Source organism: Mustela erminea, chromosome 4 (genome assembly GCF_009829155.1).
Source record: "Mustela erminea isolate mMusErm1 chromosome 4, mMusErm1.Pri, whole genome shotgun sequence".
Lineage (NCBI taxonomy): Eukaryota > Metazoa > Chordata > Mammalia > Carnivora > Mustelidae > Mustela > Mustela erminea.
The window spans coordinates 7,933,887-7,950,619 of NC_045617.1; the positions used below are offsets into that span (position 1 = coordinate 7,933,887).

General features: G+C 39.7%; 1 protein-coding gene across 3 annotated transcripts in view; it reads right to left on the reverse strand.

Annotated features, from left to right (window-relative positions):
- Positions 1 to 7,498: 7,498 nt before the first annotated feature.
- Positions 7,499 to 16,733, reverse strand: part of WTAP (WT1 associated protein) — a 29,136-nt gene continuing 19,901 nt past the window's right edge. For 2 of the 3 annotated variants that reach the window (XM_032338571.1, XM_032338570.1), the window contains exons 6-8: positions 15,368 to 15,546; positions 10,192 to 10,346; positions 7,499 to 8,766 (exon numbers count right to left, since the gene is read on the reverse strand). In XM_032338571.1, the coding sequence (XP_032194462.1) occupies positions 8,183 to 8,766; positions 10,192 to 10,346; positions 15,368 to 15,546 (918 nt within the window). In that variant the 3' untranslated portion in view covers positions 7,499 to 8,182. Of the gene's footprint in view, positions 8,767 to 10,191; positions 10,347 to 14,318; positions 15,150 to 15,367; positions 15,547 to 16,733 lie in introns of those variants that run through there. The other variant, XM_032338572.1, reaches the window with a different exon arrangement.

Sequence of the window (16,733 nt, forward strand, 5' to 3'; positions counted from 1 at the left end):
GCGTGCATATAACAAGCTGGACCACTCCTGTTTCAAACCCTTTATGACTTCCTCTTACCCAACTGAGCAAAGCTCAGACTTTGTCAGAGCTATCTAGGACCTTAATAACCACCCCTCACCCCACCCATTCACTTTTCAGCCTCCGGTTTGGGAGTTTTCTTCTAGACACACCCCACAGTATAGCCCACCCTTCCAGAGACAGACCTTGCCATGTCTTTTCTCTAACCCTCAGGGCAATGTTGGACCCACAAGGGGCTTAATGCATTAATAAATATTAATGAATTTTCATGATACTATCCAAAAGCTTTAACAATCCCCTAGGGCTACCTAAGACCCCATATAGAGATTAGAGTCAGCCGCAGATAATGGAAACTTAAATATTTGAGTAATAATTGGGGCAGCTCCCTTGGCAGAGCATGCAACTCAGTCTCTGGGTTATCATTTCGAGCCCCACATTGCGGGTAGAGATGACTTGAAAATAAAATCTTAGGGGCGCCTGGATGGCTCAGTTGGTTAAGCATCTGACTCTTGGTTTCTGCTCAGGTCATTATCTCAGGGTTGTGAGATTGAGCCTCGAGTTGGGCTCCGTGAAAGCGCAGCATCTGCTTGAAATTCTCTTTCCCTTCCCGCGCTCATGTGTGCCCGTGGGCTCTCAAATTGTTAGGTCCGAAACAAGACTGAGACAAAGTGAAAGTTATTTAAAGTTTTATTTTATAATAAGTGTTAGAGGTTAGACTGATCGGTCAGGGGAAGAGACTGAGACAAGGTGAAAGTTATGCAGAGCTCTATTCTATGCAAGCATTAGAAGTCAAACCGGCCAGGGCAGTGACTGATTCCCAACATCCATTTTACTCTAATTAATCAATCTTAGCCCTGGGCAATGGTTTCAGAATAGATACATGACCCAGTCTTGGCCACAGGAGGTTGAAGGGAAGCTGACTGGCTGGGCTCTGGGAACAATATTCTCACTTCTAAAAAACAGGAGGATGGATCCTTCTTTCCTTTGGACAGCGTCCGGATGCGAGGCCTTGAGCAAGAGGGGAGCCAGCATTGCTGCCTTGCTAACGGCGCATGGGGAAGAATGAGGTACAAACAAGTCAGCTCTAAGAGAATGGGAGCAGGGGACGACAGCTGGACAGACTGACTGTGCCCGAACAACTCCTCAATCCTGTATTTATTAGATACAAGATAACAACGGAGAAGAAAAGGTTACACATTAGCCTTATGTCTAGTAAGTAAATAAGGAGGAATGTGAGTCATCCGTAGGTCACAAGTGTTAGAGGTAAACAAAGTAAACAAGAAGAGCAGGGCATGTCTGGTCCAGCAGCACGATTGGCAGTTGTGCCAAATGCACTTAAAGGGTTAACTGTAACAGGAGGCTTTCTCCGACAATATGGGCGAGACAACGAAAAAGGTAAGCGGCTGGTGTTCACCCTGAGCGGGCAGGCGTTCCCAGCTGCTCGGCTTCCAAGACGTGTATCATCCCCTCCACTAGAGGCCTGCCGCTAGTACATGTTTTTCTCAAGGTCATCTTTAAGCATGCTTGTGTGACCAGTACAACTCCTCTTTGGTTAAATTTAGTTTAAGCAATGTATTATTCTGAAGGACGGTTACAAGCATGACTTTTGGCAAGGCCAACACACTGAGGACAGCAGAACAGAGATGGAGAGAGTACAGCCTTTGAGGGCATCTCTGAGGTCAACCCTACGTTCAATATCTGAATTCAACCTCTGATTTCCCAACTATGTGAGACAAATATTCCTCCTTGTTTAAGCCGGCTTGAATTAGCCAAACTAACACATGCCACTGAGAGCATCCTGATTTATCCACATGGAATTCCTGGGAGGAAGGTAAGATTTCTGGATATGGGAGGAAGGAAAGGGGTTTCTAGGCAGGCAGTGCAACCTGTTGAGAACACGACAAGAGAAATTTGTCACAAGGTTGTGTGAGGGAAGCTGCTGCCAAGCCTCCTCCTGAAGAGCTTGCAAGCAGATTGAAAACTCCTTAGGCCCTAGGAATCAACATTAAGACTTTGCAGAGGTATGCGGATGGGCCAAATGAACCGGAGAAGACAGCTAGAGCATTGGCCCCGCAGTAGGAATAGCTTGGTTAACTGTGTCTTCTTTGGAAAAGATCCTTGGTCTGGAATAGTGATTACCAGCAGTCCTCCCTAAGAATTCAGCAACAAATCTAAGATCCTTCTGTCTGAACTGTGTTCCCTGTTCTGAAACATACAAGTTCAAGGAATGTACGGAACTTGTGCCTTGGCTTCATGCTCTGTTCTACCCCGGTGTCCCCTTACATCTGAGGCTACTCAGTCTCCTTTGTGGGCTTACTTTGACTGCCCCTTAATATTTTCCCCGAGGTTGTTACTTCGCACCAGCACTCTGGGTAATACCCGTCACTCCCATGGCTTCAGTTACCCCTATATGCTGACCACCCTGAAATCTCTCTCATCTAGTTGTCTCCTGAGCAGATGCCCTCTCCATTAAAATCTCCCACAAGCACATCAAGTTTAACACATCTCAACCAGTCATTATATATCCACCTCTTCTAGCCTTTGTTTCATCTCTGTTCAAAATCTCAGGTTAACTTATCTTCTGTCAGCCAACCTACTGGGTAGCAAGCACTCCACTAAGGCATCACTTCTTCCAGGAAGCCTTCCCACCTCCTGCATTTGGTGCCCATTGGCATTATCTACCTAACTTGTCTTCTTACCAGATGTTAAAATTCGTAGTTTCATCCTGTCGCCTGTAGTAGACTACAGAAGCTTTGCAAGATCATCTTGTTACACTGCGTTATGCATAGCCACTAAAACATTGCAGGAATTAAGTATGAATGAATATAATGTATTCTCTATGCCCAGTGCCTAACACAAATGAATATGAATTTATTCTTCTGGATGCAAGGAATGTAGTCAATTGTTTCCTACCTAGAGGCTCGATCAAGACCCAAGTTAAGAGCAAAACTGAAAGGGTACTTGCTTGCTTCTGTTGAGGGGCTACACAGCCCCTGTGGCAGGGGTTCCTCATTATAGTAGCTCATCAAGCTCTATTTGGAGCTCTGTATGGGCCAGAAAGGAACGAAGAACAACAAATAGGCAAAAGTAAAGTATAATTTTGAAAATGGCATCAGATCTACAGTCATATGCTACCTAGGCTGGTGGAGTGGGTGGGCAGCCACCATCATCTCCAAGGGCAAGTGAGGGGCCATGGCTACAGCAGGGCTACTGAGGCAATTTCTCCTGAAGGGGCCTTGCAACCATTCTGGGTTAAGTTTCACAAATAGGGTTGCAGGAGTACTGGCCAGATTTAAGCCAGGAGGTAAATTCCCGCAACCTCCCATGTAGCAAACTCCCCGGTTAGTCTGGAGGGAGCAGGGACTCAACACTGTGGACTGGCCACAGCTGGTTTGCAGTGCACTCCTGACAGTAGTGGGAGCTTCATTCTTTCCTGGCACATGTCCCCGATGGTGCCTCCAGATCAAAGGTAACATCACCCAGGGTTGTAGGAAGTATTCATTATAACCACGGGGATAGACGAACTCCAAAGAAAGAGTCAACAAAGGAGGGGGCAGTGGTCTAGAGGACAAACTGCTAATGAAAAATAAGGAATATCTGAGAGAAAACTGCAAGAAAGAACGGCTTTGCCTTATGTTTGATGCAACTCATTTGATGCAACTAAGCCCTGTAGCTTCTGAGAGTGTCCCAGAAGCTAAGAGGGCTCAGTTGCATCAAATATAGCTGAGAGGCCAAGAAAACAAACATCTAGAAAGCCCCTGTACCAAGCATGGTTACATTTGTTCTCGTTACAACCTTCCTGGCAGCAGCATCCACTGAACCTTATGTGAAGAGATGGCAACTGGTACCCGACCCTCCCGTCATGCCAGACCCTCATGAAATGTCCTCATCCCTCTGGTCCACAAACTGGTGCATTCTTCAAAAGTCAATCGACTTCTAAGACTATTCTTAACTAAAGCCTCTTACTTTAGCCAGCATCTTCAACTATATATTCAAAATTTTTATAATTTGCATTTTCCCCCATTGCCGCATTGCTGGTTCATTTGGCTGTTTCCAGCTCCCACGTATTTGGCACAGCAACCCCTCAGACTGCTTGCGAGATGTCACGCTCAGCTCCAGCGGTTCTTCCTCCTACTCCAGCGGATGAGACAGGAGGACACAGCACCAAGCCTGGGCTCTTAGAATCCGAAACGCTTCTGCTGCCAGCTCTGAGGTGGGTATTGTCCAGGAAGTTTTGACGACAGCACCTAAAGGGCCGACCCAACACTTACCAACCGTTGGGGGATCACTTAACCTTTTGGAACCCATTTCGTTTTCTGTAAAACACCCAAGTGCCTCATATCAAGGGGGTGATACTGAAATTGCATATAAAGTATGTGTCAGTTTCTGGCATTTTAAGTATTCAATTTTAAGTATTCAATCAAAATGTTAAGGTTTTTTTGTTGCTATTGTTATTGTTGTTTTTTTACTATCTTCATAGTACAAATATCCCTGGAATGATGCTAAAGTAGAGACATTGAAACTATCTTACTAACTTTTTGGGTTTTATCCAAGTCGACTGCCCTTAAAATTAACCTTTGGCAGTACACTCAAGCTTTTGCCAAATGGTGGGGTTCTCAGTTCCAGGAGTCATCTAAAGAATGCCTCAGCACTCCCACTCGCCCCACTTCAAAGAGAAGTAATACACTTTTAACAGCTTTTCACTATTACATCCAAGACATCACAATCCATTTCAAGTAAGCTACTATCTTTTCTATCCAAAAGTACAAATTTATATTTGAAGTAGTTTGATCAAGGGAGATGGCCTGTCATCAGGACTGGAACTTTGAGATAATAGTAATGGCTAATATCTACTGAATAGTCACTCCGTGCTTGGCACTGTTATAAGCATTTTACATGTATTAACTCACTTAATGCAATTTACAGGAAAAAACTGAGCCACAGACGGAGAAAGGAGTTTCCACAAGCATAAAGCAGGTTAAGTGGTAAAGCCAGGATTCAAATCCATTAGTTCCAGAGGCCACTCTCTCATCCTGGATTATGACTTACCACCTCTCTTATCATAGTCATACTAGCAAAAAAAGTATCCAATTCCAAAAACGAAGAATACTCTGCACAATCCAAAGTTCTCTGCCCAAGTTACTTATCGACTAACACAGATACAACAGAAACTTGAAAATTGGTAATGACAAACAACAGATCTACATTAAATTTAGTCATAAAACTTCTATCGCTTGTTGAAAATTTCCTATTGTACACCAAAGATTACAGAACATCAAAGGAAAGAAATTCCATTTTTGTTTAAACTGGGCAAGTTAAAAAAGGACATACATGAGAAAAACCAAAGTCAAAAGTACTTCATAAATCAAGGGAATATTTAGCATCTTAATATACACCAAGTCGTTAAACTATCCTAAATAAATGTATTTAAAATTGTGTAGGATCTATTTACTTGATACTACAGCAGAGGCTAATCAAGAGTCAGGGAGTGCAGTATCTTAAACACATCAATGAAGACAAGATGTATCTGTATGCCAGTTAAACAAGCAAAAACAAAGGAGGGTACCTGGGTAACTCAGTCGTTAAAGATCTACCTTCAGTTCAGGTCATGTTCCCAGGGTCCTGGGATGGAGCTCCGCATTGGGCTCCCTGCTTGGTGGGAATCACTCTTACTCCCCCTGCTTGTGTTCCATCTCTCGGTCTGTCAAATAAATAAATAAAATCTTTTGTTAAAATAGAGGACTTGGGCGCCTGGGTGGCTCAGTGGGTTGGGCCTCTGCCTTCGGCTCAGGTCATGATCTCAGGGTCCTGGCATCAAGGCCTGAGTTAGGCTCTCTGCTCAGTGAGGGGCCTGCCCCCCTGACCCCTGCCTGCCTCTGCCTACTTGTGACCACTCTGTCAAATTAATAAAAAAATGTTAAAAAAAAAAAAAAAACTGTACCTCCGTTTCCAAGTGTCATAATTCCACTTCTGAGGTGCCTTATGTTACAATACCTAAAACAAAATATTTTGCTTTCAGCAGAAATCACATTTCAGGGGCGCCTGGGTGGCTCAGTGGGTTAAGCCGCTACCTTCGGCTCAGGTCATGATCTCAGGGTCTTGGGATCGAGTACCGCATCAGGCTCTCTGCTCAGCAGGGAGCCTGCTTCCCTCTCTCTCTCTCTCTGCCTGCCTCTCTGTGTACTGTGATCTCTGTCAAATAAATAGAATCTTTAAAAAAAAAAAAAAAAAAGAAGAAATCACATTTCATCTCAACCACATATATGAAGAGCTATAGATTCTAAAGCCATTCCATACCATAGACTTTGTTTAAAATCAGACAATGGGGTGCCTGGTTGGGTCAGTCCTTAAGCGTCTTCCTTTGGCTCAGGTCATGATTCCAGGAGTCCTGGGACTGAGTCCCACATCGGGATCCCTGCTGAACAGGAAGCCTGCTTCTCCCTCTCCCACTCCCCCTGCTTGTGTTCCCTCTCTCACTGTGTCTTGCTCTGTCAAAAAAAAAAACTTAAAAAAAATAAAATCAGACAATGAAGCAACCTTGAGTCACAATCATTTTCTCCTTCATTTTAACACCCCACAGCCTTACCACGTACTATCAGCAGACATGTTAGTGTAATAGCAGTGGCCAATTTTTTTTTTTTTTTTAAAGATTTACTCTAGAGGAAGAGCAAGCAAGCAAGCGAGTAGCAGGGAGAGGGGCAGAAGAGACAAATTCCAAACCGACTCTGCAGTGATCGCGGAGCCTGATGTGGCACTTGATCTAATGACCCCAAGATCATGACCTGAATGTGGCGTTTTAAAATGAACATCACTGGGGCCCCTGGGTGGCTCAGGCGATTGAGCATCTGCCTTCGGCTCCAGTCATGATCGCAGGTCCTAGGATGAAGCACTGTCAGGCTCTCTACTCAGTACGGAGCCTACTTCTCCTCCTCCCTCTGCCTGATGCTCCCCCTGCTTGTGCTCTGTCAAATAAAGAAAATCTTAAACAAAACAAACAAAAAAAAACCCACATTGACTACACAGATAACCCAGTTACCTGAAATCATTTCGCAAAAATAAAATCTACTTTTCAACTAAAAACTAATACATAACTATTCTTTATAATTTTCTTTATATTTAGAATATTTGAGTATTTTATAATTATTTTTACAAGTCAGAGAAAACATTTATAGTCCTAAATTCCATGTTCATTTTTAAAAAACAAAGCATACTTGTTTTTTTTTTTTTTTTTAAGTAATTACTATACCCAATGTGGGGCTGTAACACACAACCCTGTAATCAAGAGTTGTACGCTCCACTGAGCCAGCCACACTCCATAAAGCATAGCTTCTTCAAAAATTAAGTGCACAATCAAAACTGATACGTGAACTTAAGCTTCACCATTGTGGTATGTTGAAGGATAAGTAGAAATTCAGCAGTTCAATGAAGAGAAGTGACAACTGCTAAACCGATACATACAAGCAAATAAAAAAACTAATGCAAGTGGTTACAATAAAAATCTTTATTTAGGTTTGGTCAGTACAGATAAGATATACTGGAGTCACAGAGCAATATGCATTAACAGGATACAACAGTTCATAAAAACTGAGTAACTATGCACACAAATTTCTTAAACATTCAGTCACCTAAAGAGAAAATGCACAGATGTATGGTGGAAAAACTGTATCTAACACTGAAACTACTATAGGACTCCATCAGCAAGTCCAACTTTTAGTGATAAAACTACTGTACTGGGCAAACTTGGCAGTCATAAACCCACATCTACTACTCTAACAAGTCTGAATGGTGCATAAGTATAATAACAGCATGAGTAAGAATGCCCTTACACAGCACAGGTTCTAGGAGAGACACAGATTCATACAGACATCATTGTGTTATACTTTAAGGAAAGATTTCCATTTACAACTTCACATTAACTCATATAAAAATAACTTGACCCTACACAAAATGTCCTTTTAGCAACATTCAAGGTAATTAACTGTTACAATTTCCAAAGTGGCAGAGGTATTGAAGCAAAGAAGGGGAGGGGGAACAAAAAGGGGGGCGGGGGGAAACCACACCCACAAAAAAAGGCAAATTGTGACAAAAAGTATGCGTTAATTTTCTGGACAGCATCCTCTCCCAAATTAAATGACACTGTATAAAAATTTGCTGGAAAAAATATTACAAAACTGAACCCTGTACATTTACACTTGAGTCCAAGCCATTCTGAACGTGGCGGGAACCCGCAGTTCGGTTACCTTTCCCACTCACTGTTTTCTCCTCTTGAGGGTCATGATTGGAGTCTGTGTCATTTGAGTGGTGTGTGAGAGAGTTTTCACTGCCCGTGGGAGAGTCTACACTTTCATACCCCGCACTGAGTTGATTTACGTAACTACTACCTCCTCTGCCAGTTCTCTCCTCTGAGCTGTTGGAGGCCTTATTACCATTCCCTGGAGAAGAAGGAAAGTCATCTTCGGCTGTGTCCCCCTCCCTGTGAAATCCAGACCCAGACGTCCTCTGCCGGGAGGAACTGCCATTACTTGGTCCGTTGGCCAGTCGACTGCAGTCTTTACCTGTGGCCTCTGCCTGTCCTACAGGCTCGGAAGATGTAGTCCTGCTGGTACCTGGGGCTGGAGCTTGAGACTGCTGCTGTTGGTACTGAGCCAACTGTTGGCGAGTCTCTTTCAGTTGTTGCTGAAGAACTAGAATTGTGCTCTGCATACCCTCTACTTCTTCGTCAAGTTGAATGATGAAGTCATTCAGTTCTGTGCAAAGGAGAGTCAAACCTACTTTAATATCTCTTAAACATATTGTACTTTTTAAAGATTCATATTTTAAAATATTAGTGTCTGTCACAAAGCCAGAGAGTCAATAAATGTTTAAGTGAATGAATGCAATTCTGAAAATCACAAAACATTATTAACTTTTTTTGGCCTGGAATTTAAAAAATAGTCACTGAAGAATGACTGATTTTGGGGGGGGGGGGGACACGCTTCAAGTATCTTAAAAGAAACCAAGTTAAAACTGAGTCAAACCATCTAGCCAGATACAACTGATTACAGCCCCCCAAATCCACTCAACATGTTTACCTGTGGCCCCACATGCTGGTCCCCTTCCTCCTTACCCCCCCAGCCAGTGTTTGTCTCAGCTCCACAGCAGGTCTAGCCCTAGAGAGCAGTGGGTCCTCTAATCTAACATTCAAAAGAGGCCTATGCTATAATGAAAACGAAAATCAGAGAAAATCACTCTTGAAAATTGATAAAAAACACATGTCCTTTAAGTCCTTAAAAAAACGCTTGACAGAGGGTAAAGTCCTTCGCTACTATACAAAATCTCCTAGTCACTATGTTAACAAATACTAAGAGCTAATAACTATCACTTTGAAAAGGTACTTTAAAAGGTATTACATTGATTACTGATCTTTGCAATTGTCAAATATATTAATTTCCATTTATTCTGAAAATTTATTAGAGAGAGAGCAGAAGCAGCAGGATCAAGAGAAAAAAACCGGCTCACCGATGAGCAGGGAGCCCAATATGGGGCTTAATCCCAGGATCCTGGGATCATGACCTGAGCCAAAGGCAGATGCTTAACTGACTGAGCCATCCAGGCAGCCCTTAACTTTCAATTTAATTTCCAGAGTTCAGATATTTTAGTTACTATTCATCTTCCTCAAAAAGAAGAGAAACAGAAGGGATGCAGCTATACTTGCCCCCCCCAAAAAAGGTGGGGAGGGCAAAAGGGACTGACAGTTCAGTTCAGTTTACCTTTAGCAAATTTAAACATTACATCCTATTTACTAAACAGGACCATAACAGGTACAATTAATTCTGTATTTTTAGACCACTGCATAGCCTAATACTTTCAAGATTTACAATTAGAAACTGGTTTTTAAATATTGAATATAAATTTGTATATGTAATGCCTTAGTAATAAACAGTCTTTCACCAAATTCCAATCCCCCCAAAACCAAAAACTTACAGAATTTGTAAAATAAACAAGAGTGTGCGTGGGGGAAAACCACTAAAATTAAATAGCTTTGCTGACTCAACTAGAAATGTTTCATTTGTAATTTTTCAGACCCACTGGCACAGATTAGTACATATAGAACCTCATCTGTAATATTCATGCCTGGCAAGTTTTTTTAAAGCCAGTGCAAAGTTAACCAAACTTTCCAAAAAACCCCTTACCATCCTGACTGCTTTTAAGCTCCTCACTATATTTCTTCTGTAAAGCCAACTCTGCTTCAAGTTGTGCAATACGTCCCTGGGACAGCTGCCTTCCAAGCTCTTGATTCTCCTGGATAAGCATTCGACACTTCGCCATTAACTTTTTGCCTGTTTGGCTGCAAAGGAAAGAGCCATCCATCACAAAATGAAGACAAGTGTCTACAACCTTGTTTGCTTACAATTATCACAGCAATAGATATAACACGTACAGAATGTAACTGTCACAGCAGATGCCTCCCTATAATTACCATCTTCTTTTCTGGAACACGTCCATCTTCTGCATTTCAGTATTTTGCCAATACAGCAGCAAAAATAAACCCTAAACAAAAAGTACCCAAATGGCCACACCTTCTACTACACTAATAATGGATTTTGATTATCTAGTTGCATCCCAAATTATCATTTGAAATGGAAACAAGCTAATTAACTAATGCAAACCTCAGATATACCAATATTAATAAAACACCAAAGTACTTAACTTCATAGAACAGAAAAGTTCTTAAAAGGTAAAAGCAGTAACGTAGAAAATATTTACTGTTTCTAAAGTAGCATTTGATGAGGGTGACTCTTCACAGGCAGTTGTCATAAGAATGTTTATTGCAGTAAGTGAGGCATATTCAATAATTGTTTATTTAGAGACTTTTAATAGATTTTTAAAGAAATCTCTACACCCAACATGGGGCTTGAACTCATGACCCTGAGGTCAAGACTCACATGCTCTACTTACTGAGCCAGCCAGACACCCTTAAAGAAACTTTTTAAAAAAAGTCTTAAGAATATTTCCATCCACTAATCCCTCATTTTTTTATATACTTTTGAGCTGTCTTAAACTGTAACACAAATTTTAAAAATTTAATATTGATATGTGGTTAAGATTTTATTCATGTTATAAAGGATTATCTTTAGAACAGAAAAATAAGACTAGGGTTATTTGTCACAAATAATGCAAATATGTTAAGTATCTGCCAAACTAGGAGCACCAAACTTTCCACAAATTAGTTACCAAGTATTAGTGCAACCTTCTACAGAACCTACACACACATACACAGCAACTGCAAAAATGCAATCAAAAGCCTTGATAACAGTCCTTAATGAAGCTTGGGTCTTTTCTTTAGCCTTAACAAGAGAAATGATAACTTTTAAAGGGATCTGATTACATAATTGTGATCTGACCTGATACTTGAGTAGGGATACCCTAATACTTTAAAAAAAAATTTTTTTTTTAACACCCTGATACTTTAAAAAAAAAATTCTTTTTTTTTAAAGTAGGCTCTACATCCAGCGTGGTGCTTGAATGCACGACCCTGAGATCAAGAGTCACATGCTCCATCGGGGATAGTCTGATATTCTCGTGATGGCATGAAGTTCGGAAAGACCTAACCTAACTGGTTAAAAAATTTTTTTGTTGACACTTTGTTCTTTCCTTCACTTACTAGGGCTTTCACTTGATGATATATTACTTTAGATGCAAGGTCTTCAAAATTAAAATGAGAGCATTTTGTAACTAATTCTCATTCTTTCACTCAGTGTTACAAAATAGTACATATTTTTTAACCCATAGTAACCCACAGTACATATTCTACCTTGATGTAATTCAAGCAGAAGTTTGTAATTTAAATTTATTTGTTGTACAGTAGAAACTGGTTACTGCTGCTCAAAGCAGCCTCAGGTGAAAGCACTTGCTAAGGGTTTGATTCTCTATATGGCAACTTTATTTGCAGGTGTTCTTGTTCACTGCAACTGTAGCTCCAGACACCTGCCCTCCCCACCATTTCCCATTAGCATCCTCACACTTTGGCCTCAATGAACACGAGTTTAGAAATCCCATGAGGAGTTCAGAGATAGGTACCACTCTCAGGCAGTGGCACTCCCACCTTACTGTCCATGATCCCACATTTTGTTTCCTTACAAAATCTATTTAGCATTAGTGTTTTCCAACTAAACTGAAAATCCTTCTATATGAATTTAACAGAGATTAGAAAAAATACTATAAAACCAAGACATTAATTTGTGACCTGGCTTAATCTCATATAAAGTATGTCATAAACTGAACGCAGAATGTTTCATTCCTAGTTAAACCTTTTCACAAATGCCTGTTCTAAGACAATCCTATCACTTCTAAAATTAGTGATTATTCAAACAAGTCTTAAGAAAACTGTTCTTTACACAATTTGTCATTTTACCATGTCATGTAGTAAGATTTATGTTGTGTTCATCACATCCCCCAAAATGAGAAGAGTTCAATTACAAGTAACTGTCTTTGGAATTAATTTTAATTACAACCCTCCCAACCCATTCCTAAAATCAAATAATTCCAAAGAAAATAGGAAAGGAAACACTTTGAGAGAAAGATTTATAAAAAAGAACAGACACTATACATTGCTTTCCGATCACAAGAAGGGGGCTAGGATATCTGAGAGGTGTACACACAATTACCTAAATGATTATAATGCAAAACAGAACTGTCAAAACAACTTAAGTAGATCGCTCTTAAATACTCTTAAACTATATGCACTGTTACATGTATGGAAAATCTTAACTAAAGCAGAGAAGAGAACTCAATCTTTCTCCTTCAAAATTAAAACAGAATAGTAAAGTGTGTGGGGAGGGCCCACAACCCACTCTATTTCAATTGTTCCAAACACAGTACTGATTGAGCACTATTCTGTTTCAAATTAACGATGTGTTTATCATACCATTTATAGCCTATTCTTTACAGAACAAAAATCCATTTACAGGTGATTAAAATATATTATGATTTATTAATACAAAGAAAATATTATATAACCATTAAAAATGAAGTAATCTAAATGTACTTTAAAAAACTATGCAAGGGATAAAATGTATGGTGGTGATGGGGGGGGACGCCAAACTTCAATCATCTATGTTACGTATGTTCACATTTAAAATCAATATATATAAAATGACTGTATATGCATAGAAATTATCTTGATGATACCCAAGAAATTTAACAGTGGTTACTGCTCTTAGACAGACTGGGGAAGGAAAGGTCACATCCAGGAGTGACTCTCACTTTTTGTCTCCATCTTTCTTCATTATGTTCCAATTTTATACATGTGCATGTATAATCTTATTAAAAAACATTTTAACAGTAAGAAGAGGAAAACCCACAGACCTCACAGTGACTCTTACCTACGTGGCAAAGAAAGATGCTGGCTAACAAATCTGAGTACATGTTAATAATACATTTTATGAATTATTTCTTGACCTGCTAAAAATACGTAGGCCATTTCTACTGTAATCTTAAATGGCATAAAATATAAACAAATGCCTTAATGTGGCAATATAAGCTAATTTCAAACAGATGTGGTTACTTACCCTCCAACCCCACAAATAGTGAGAATTTGAGAAGCGGATTTCTTGCTGTAAAGTCACACAAACCACTTCTTCAACCCACCCTCTGCCCCACAATCAGTTCCCTAGAGCACAAACATACAAGATACTTACAATTGATTTGAATGTTTAAGAGAGAACTTAAGTCACCCTTGTTAAAACTGCACTTAAACGTTGGGACAATCTGGAACATATATCTTCCACACATCTTAGACTCCATTATCACCAAGTGAAAATTCGCACTGGTGATTTATAGAATGATCTGGCGAAAAAAATTCACCTCCAGGATTGGATGGAAGCATGAAGAAAATAATGCCTCATTTATCTAAATGATTAAATGAATTTGCTAGAAATGATCACTATACCTTTTTTTCAATTCACAAAATATCTCACTTAGCCCAGCCCACAGTTCCAGTGCATGAGTTCCCCCAATCTTCTGGCAGGCACCCTGTGAAGCTGTCCCACATTAATTTCTACTGCAATATCCTGGGACAAGGTGTCAAAAAGTAAGAAGTGTCTGTCAAGTCTCCTTGTCTTTTACGATACCAGCTGGAAAAACGTAGGTCTTTAAAAATGAGACACGGAGCCTTTTCCTTCACTTTGATGAGCACAGCAACAATTTTTCCCAAAATCAGTCTGCTCTGCACAGCCCCCCAAAATTAAAACGTTAAAAGTACAACAAAATCATCATAGTATTCCTTGAACTTAAAAAAAAAAAAAAAAAAAAAACCAACTATTTTAAGGCACATTTAATTTAATATCAAGAGTGTAATACAAAAGCCCCAAATACAATGAAGGAAACACATTCCCCCATTAATACCAACGACAATGCTCTTTCAACATGTGCCTGTTGAATGGAATGGGGATTTAATTTCACTACTGAAAAAAAAATAATGCAGTGAGTCTCTTCACAGCCAATATCCTTATACAATCTAGTAGTGAAATGAATGTTTATAATGCTTCAAACAGTTTCAACCTGCAGTTTGATACCACACCTTTTTGTTTGTACAGTCCTCAGTAAGATGATCTACAGCAATAGCAACCATTCAAAGAACAAACCATTGATTAAAACCACACTGATTTAAGGCTCAATCAAGTAATATAGAGCCCCAAACTAAATGGTTAAATATATGAACTACTTGTATTGAAATCTATTATTTGATTCTCTCATGACTATTAAATTGGTTCTTAGCAAATAAACTCTTTAAAGGCAAAATTCACCTCATTTGAGTTTTGACCCAGAAGTTCAACAACAATCACGAAGTCCGCAGTCTTATTGGCAAAACTGATATACAGTGTCTCTAAGTCACTATGCTCAAGGTTAAGAGCGATGCATATTCCATTTTTACATTTTACTGGAATTTTACATGTTCAATTCATGATTTTAAATCTCTAGGTTTTCATTCCTCCAAACTGTCTGAAGACACAGTGTGCCACAGACTTAAGACTTCTGTTTCTCTCTCTATTTTCTTCAAACAGAAACATTTCTCAAGTGTCTACATGTTCTAGAAGGGGAATTTTCGGAGGTGGCCACTTCTTCGGAATAGTCCGACGCCATCAGGCCTCTGAAGCAAGGGGAGGGGGAAGAGAAAAAAGCTGAAACACAAGGTTCATCTGGTAAGTTTTACATTAACCATTACAAGCTGGATAGTGTAAGAATGTGGCTTTTTTGGCTCAAAAAGTCTGAGTCTTGGTGTGGAAACGAGTACTTGGCTGTCCCACCACAGCTTTCTCGTAGTGGGACTGTCAGGGAAGTCTTGACTGGGGAGTATGATTTGTTTACCTATCAGGCGTAAACTTCCAGGCACTCAGTTCATTTTGGGCTTGTTCCAGTTTGTCTTTAGTCTGTTCCAGTTCACCTTTCATTTTTAGGAAAAACAAGTTGATCGCTGGGTCTACCATTGTTGATCTCAGTTGGGCAACGCTAGGCTGCTGGACTTGCTTGAGGTACTGGATTTGAGTCTGTACAAAGCAAAAAAACACAATTACTACTAAATCAAAGAAAAATATATACATAGGAAGGTGGGATAAAATCCCTTTCGTTCACAGAATTTACCAACTTGTTAAGTCCTTCCCCCTTTGAGCTTAACATCCTCTAGGAAAAGTATGAATTATAAACAACTATTTAAGGTTATCCATGTAGGAACCAAGGCTATGATTGCATTTCCATATATGGAAACTTTAAAGAGGCTACATCCCACTTTGCAACCAAAACGATACCCCCCTCCCTAAAATTCACTGTTGTATTTACTAAAAATGTTGATACCCACTAGAAAAAAGTCACAGATAAAATATTATATAAAAGAGTACAGGGAGGGGCGCCTGGGTGGAGCAGTCGATTAGCATCTAACTCTTGGTTTCGGCTTAGGGTTGTGATCTCAGGGTGATGAGGTCAAGCCCCACTGAAGTTTCTCTCTCCCCCCTCCTCTGCTCTGCCCTACTGTGCACTCGCACTCTCTCAAAGTCAGTCTTAAAAACCGAAAAAAATACAGTGGTTTACTCTTTCCAGTTCGTATCTATGGAAATTATTCTATGTATAAGTCTTCTAAAAATACACCTAGTTGTATCACATTGTACTTAAAATACATATCTGTATTTCCAAATTTAAAAATACATAATGCTTATATTTATGTAAGTTGGCATTACAGCATTATAAATAGCACTGTTAAGTCAAAAGAAAAGTATGTATTCAATTTTTCCTTCTGAGTGGTGCTGAATCACAGAATGGTATAGGTGGAAGGTGCCGGATCAAGTCCAAACTGCTTATTTTTGAAATTACATAAGCTAACTGTCCAAGGATACAGTTAATTCAGTGCCAGAACTTAGACTAGAAAAACAGTTCTCAAGCCTCCTGACTCCCAATCTATAGCTTTTTCCACCACACCAGAACCCCACTACTTACATATGAAACCTTCAATTTCCACTTCAGTTGTATTACTTACTAGCACACTAAAAATACATTTCTAAAATATGAAATACAGTTTATTAGCATTAAATGCATCACTTTCTTCACACCCAGAGTAGATGTGGTTCAACATCCTGCTACACACTAAGGCTTAAATAGGATTAAAGTTAATTTATAAACTGATAATTTCTACCATAAATTTAGTAAAAAATACAAGTATCTGGATTGGGAATATATTTACTAT